The following is a 5,326-nucleotide window of genomic DNA, read 5'->3' as shown; positions in this document are numbered from 1 at the left end:
TACTTCCAGAAAATGTGGAGAAGATGATGTTCATCAAAATGAATTATAATCAATTCCTCCGTGGAGACATTCACCAGCAGCAATTGCCTCCACAATGTACACAGGGACCTGAGATGGTGGATTCCAGTGGGGACGAATTAATAATCTGTGAGGAGGGGGATGTACACAGTGAAAGGGGTGAGGAATCGGAGGATGATGATGAGGTGGACATCTTGCCTCTGTAGAGCCAGTTTGTGAAAGGAGAGATTGATTGCTTCTTTTTTTGGTGGGGGCCCAAACCAACCAGTCTGAAATGATGGGTTCGTTAAAGTGTGCATGTCCTGTTTATACAACATAAGGGTGGGTGGGAGGGCCCAAGGACAATTCCATCTTGCACCTCTTTTTTCTTTAATTTTTCTTTGCGTCATGTGCTGTTTGGGGACAATTTTTTTGAAGTGCCATCCTGCCTGACACTGCAGTGCCACTCCTAGATGGGCCAGGTGTTTGTGTCGGCCACTTGTGTCGCTTAGCTTAGTCACACAGCGACCCTGGTGCGCCTCTTTTTTTCTTTGCATCATGTGCTGTTTGGGGACAATTTTTTTGAAGTGCCATCCTGCCTGACACTGCAGTGCCACTCCTAGATGGGCCAGGTGTTTGTGTCGGCCACTTGTGTCGCTTAGCTTAGCCATCCAGCGACCTCGGTGCAAATTTTAGGACTAAAAATAATTTTGTGAGGTGTGAGGTGTTCAGAATAGACTGGAAATGAGTGGAAATTATGGTTATTGAGGTTAATAAAACTATGGGATCAAAATGACCCCCAAATTCTATGATTTAAGCTGTTTTTTAGGGTTTTTTGTAAAAAACACCCGAATCCAAAACACACCCGAATCCGACAAAAAATTTTCGGTGAGGTTTTGCCAAAACGCGTCCGAATCCAAAACACGGCCGCGGAACCGAATCCAAAACCAAAACACAAAACCCGAAAAATGTCCGGTGCACATCACTATTACCTGGGGAGGGGTTCTTTTTAAAGTCCTGGAAGGCAGACGTTAATGCAGTTTGGAGGGATAAATATGTAGAAGCTAAAGACTTTTTGTTAATTGAGTAATATGAAATAATCATTCCTCGTAAAACCGCCTTGGCCGTTTGCCAAAAGAGGGGGGGTTCTGAGCTTGCGTGAGAAACATTGGTCTCAGAGTAATCCCTCCATGCCTCCTTAAGTTTATCACAAAATTTTTGGGAGCTGGTGAGATGGGAAGGAAACTTCCAATGTCTGGGATATGTAGTATCTTTAGATAGGTTAAGATCAAACCAGAGAAGAGCGTGGTCTGAAATTATGATAGTTTCAATAGATGTGTCTAAAACATCAGGGAAAAGTGAGTGTGAAAGGAAAAAATAATCAATTCTCGATAAAGTATTGTGGGCTGCCGAGAGACAAGTGTATTCCTTTTCTGTTGGGTTAAATGCTCTCCAAACATCTGAAGTTTGCAGACTAGCTGCAAAATGAGGAACTCCAAATTTGGGAAGAGGGGAAGATTTGCTGGAAGGATTGGACCGGTCTGGAAATAGTGATGAGACTTGGCTGCTTTATTTTTACACTGCAATTTAGATTTCAGTTTGAACACACCCCACCCAAATCTAACTCTCTCTGCACATGTTATATCTGATTCCCCTGCAGTGTACATGGTTTTGCCCACCTGCTATCAAATTTGCTGCTACGATCAGGTCTGAATTAGGCCCTATATTGGCAATGAATTTGCAATAACATTTGTTTATTCATGATAACAATAACAATTGTTAATCTCTGTACATTTTGCACAATTTAAATTTTTTTCTTGATAATGTCTTAAATTTGTCCAAAACTTGTTTTACAGAACAGCAAATGCTTCAAGAAAGACCATATACACATTAAGTGGTGCACTTGTGCTCCCTTTTAGATATGAAGTAAGAAGGTTAGAACTCAGTGATTTGGATATTCAATTATTTTTACTGATTTGTATATATAATACATTTCTTTGCATTATCATTTACATGTAATTGCAATCATACTTTTCCTAACAATTCCCACAAAGCTATTTGGTGTAGCTTCAAAAGAGTTTAAAGTTTAATTCTGATGTTCCAGCAACAAAACTTTGACAAAGTTGTTAGAATCAGGACCTTTAGTAATTGTTTAACCAGGGTTCCTTTTTAGAATCTGTAATCTTATTGCTTATTTTTACCATGAAGATGTTTAACATGACTTTAGAATTCAAGGTGACAGAATTCACGATCCAGTGTTTTTCCCAAAATCAGAATGCACTTTTCATAATGTTTTTAATCATTTATCTGAACATTGTGTTAGGGAACATAGCTGTTTTCACTTGTATTACTTTGGATTCTCACTTGCACACCCCTATGTATATCTTCCTGGGAAACCTATCGTTATTGGACATTTTGTCTACTTCAAATATTCTACCAAAGCTTCTGTCCATGCTCTTCACACAACATAAGATTATAAACTTCCATGGGTGTATGACACAACTATACTTTTTCATCTATTTTACTTGTACTGAATTCTTTCTTCTTGCCGTCATGGCTTATGATCGCTATGTGGCTATTTGTCACCCACTTCACTACACTTTACTTATGACCATAAGGCAGTGCGCTCTATTTTTAGTAACTGTATGGACTGCTGCTGCATTGGAACCAGTTTTTCATACTGTTTATATAGCAAAATTGTCCTTTTGTTCATCGCACCAAGTTAACCATTTTTTCTGTGACATTTCTCCTTTGTTGAAACTTTCCTGCAGTGACACAATGCATGTAGAGATTGCAACCTATGTTTTAGGAGCAATTGTGGGACTGAGCTCCTTCACACTTACCTTATCTTCCTATGTCTTTATCATAATTGCTATCCTGAATATTCGGTCTGCAGATGGGAGACGTAAAGCATTTTTCACCTGTGCCTCACACCTCATTTCTGTTGTTATATTTTATGGAACCTCTCTCTCTTTGCATGTAAGACCCATATCAACATATTTTCCAATGCAGGACAAGATTTTCTCTCTTCTGTACATCATATTGATCCCAATACTTAACCCTATTATTTATACAATGAAGAATAAGCAATTTAAAGATGCCTTTAGAAAATGTATTAAATTATGATTTCAACAAAGTTTCATTATGCTGACAATGTTCTTCTATATTGCTTGTAATCCTGTTCTTTGATGTATTTTATATGTACAGTTGTAATGCTATTGAATCAGTAAGTTTATATCTTACATATTCCATCCAGTATAAAATTTCCAATGATCTCGGTTGATAGAAAAAGTGACGTACCTTATAACAAACTTATACCAATTTTTTTTCGGCATTCCCAAAAGCAGTGAATGAAATTGGCATTAGCTATACTACATATTTTGACATGAACCTGATTCAGTCGGAACCATATGCCTACGCTTCATTGCGGTAATAAAAACCCTGTAGAGTGTTTGTAAATGAACCTCTTGTTAGTATGCAGACTGAATTAATTTTAAAGAGTTGTTACAAGGAAATAAAAGCTCAGATAATTCAGTTAGTTCAGGAAGATGCAATTGCCATTTTGTAAGGAGGAGTTTCTATTTTGTGTCAGAGTTAATCGGGATAAGAAGTATATATATGTATTTGATTTTATAATAATTTTGTATAAGAAATTTACATAGTGTGATAAAGAAGGAGTTACTAGTGGAAATGAAATGTCGCACTTGGAGGTACATATAGAAGTGATATATGGGAAGCAGATATTGTTGCTAAAGCTCTGTGAAGGAATATATTTTGCACCCTTGATAAAATAATTAAAATTCAATTTTAAGTCCTTTATCTCTCCAAATACTGTAGGCTGGTTATGAATTGAGCATGGAAAAGACAGGTTTCCCCATAGGGAAGACAAATGTAAATCTTGAGGATTCCTGCAGCACCTTTTACCAATGTCTGACCAGGCTTGATACGTATCACGAAAAAGTAGGTTTTGTAATAAACTATTTGGGATTTGAGGAGATTTGGACTGAAGAAGAGCCCCAAGTGAGCAAGGGAAAAATATGCTCCATGTAAGGCTCTGTCTATGTAAGTGCCATTGCCTGGCAGCAAGTCCCAGATGTATCAGAAGAATATAGCTTGAGAGTATGTTTTCAGATCTGGGGTGGCTATGCCTTCTTCAATTTAAGGTTTCACAACTTACACTTGCCTATTTTCTGTCTTTTATTCTGCCAAAAAAATCAAGAGAAAAGGGTTTCCAACTTTATGAAATCCATCTTCGCAAAGGATATATGCAACATCTGCATAAAGTAAAAGAATGTTTGTAATCCAAAACTCTTAATTACTGTTAATTTCCCTAGCAATGAGAGATGAAGTTGTGTCCAATTCTACAACAAGTAACATAGTAACATACAGTAGTCAGTGAGGTTGAACAAAGACTAGTAGTCCATCGAGTTCAACCTGAATTATATTGCATACCCTAATCTATTTAGGTTAAAGGCTATACCCTTGTATATCTTTTTCTGTTAGAAATTTGTCTAACCCATTTTTAAACAGGTTAGACATTTGGCAATATTTTGCATTTTGCAGGAGTACAATTTAATTTATATAAGTGAGAAAGGTCGGAGCATATAGTTATCACTAAATATTTGATTTGAGCAGGGGCAATCTCAAAGGGGGGATCCCAGAGAGATTAACCATCAAAGGGACTGTATTATCTAGTACTGTAGCATAATTTCAGATTTAATTATATTTACTTTGTACCCTGCTATGCAACCAATTGAGGTTCATAACAGCTGGGAGGGAATGCTCAGAATTGCAAAGAAATAAAACAGTGTCATCAGCAAACAGGGCTATCTTTAATTCCACGTCCCCAACAGTGATACCTTGGATTAAGGATGAAGAACGTATTGCTACAGCTTGGGTACTATTGCTATTGCAAAAAGCAGAAGATATAGGGGACAACCTTGTCTCATTACTCTCCCTATGAGAATAGGAGATAAGAGAGAACCATTGCTTGAAATTCTGGAGGTTGGGAGAGTATAGAAAGTATGAAGTATTGTTATAAAGGTTTCTGGAAAGCCAAATTGCTGGAGGTTGGAAAAAAGGTGAGGCCATAAAAAATGCCTTTTCTGCATAGAGGGATACAATAATGTCAGGGGGGGTTTAACGGTTTTCATAAAATAAGCCCATGACATCTGAGATCTGGCTGTTAGAGGTGGTAAATAAACCATCCTAATTTTTAGTGGATGTATAACCATCGGAGGTCTAGTAACCAGATATTAAGATTGTAAGTCATTTTCCGGTTTTATTCCCAATCTTTTGGAATTTATAATTAATCCCAAATAAGTATTTA

At 37.3% G+C, this 5,326-nt stretch overlaps 1 protein-coding gene across 1 annotated transcript; it reads left to right on the top strand.

Annotated features, from left to right (window-relative positions):
* The first annotated feature begins 2,199 nt into the window (after positions 1 to 2,199).
* LOC135057396 (olfactory receptor 5AR1-like) lies at positions 2,200 to 3,123 on the top strand. The gene has a single exon (XM_063963286.1). It carries the CDS (start codon positions 2,200 to 2,202, stop codon positions 3,121 to 3,123), a length of 924 nt encoding a protein of 307 aa, XP_063819356.1.
* Positions 3,124 to 5,326: the final 2,203 nt, after the last annotated feature.

The sequence above is a fragment of the Pseudophryne corroboree genome, chromosome 3 (genome assembly GCF_028390025.1).
Source record: "Pseudophryne corroboree isolate aPseCor3 chromosome 3, aPseCor3.hap2, whole genome shotgun sequence".
NCBI classification, from domain to species: domain Eukaryota; kingdom Metazoa; phylum Chordata; class Amphibia; order Anura; family Myobatrachidae; genus Pseudophryne; species Pseudophryne corroboree.
Note: the sequence above shows the minus strand (reverse complement) of the source record. Positions and strands in the feature narration are given on the sequence as shown.

What these genes read in the sequence shown, in the direction of transcription:
- LOC135057396 (XM_063963286.1), top strand. Translation starts at nt 2,200, where the DNA reads ATGAAGATGTTTAACATGACTTTAGAATTCAAGGTGACAGAATTCACG.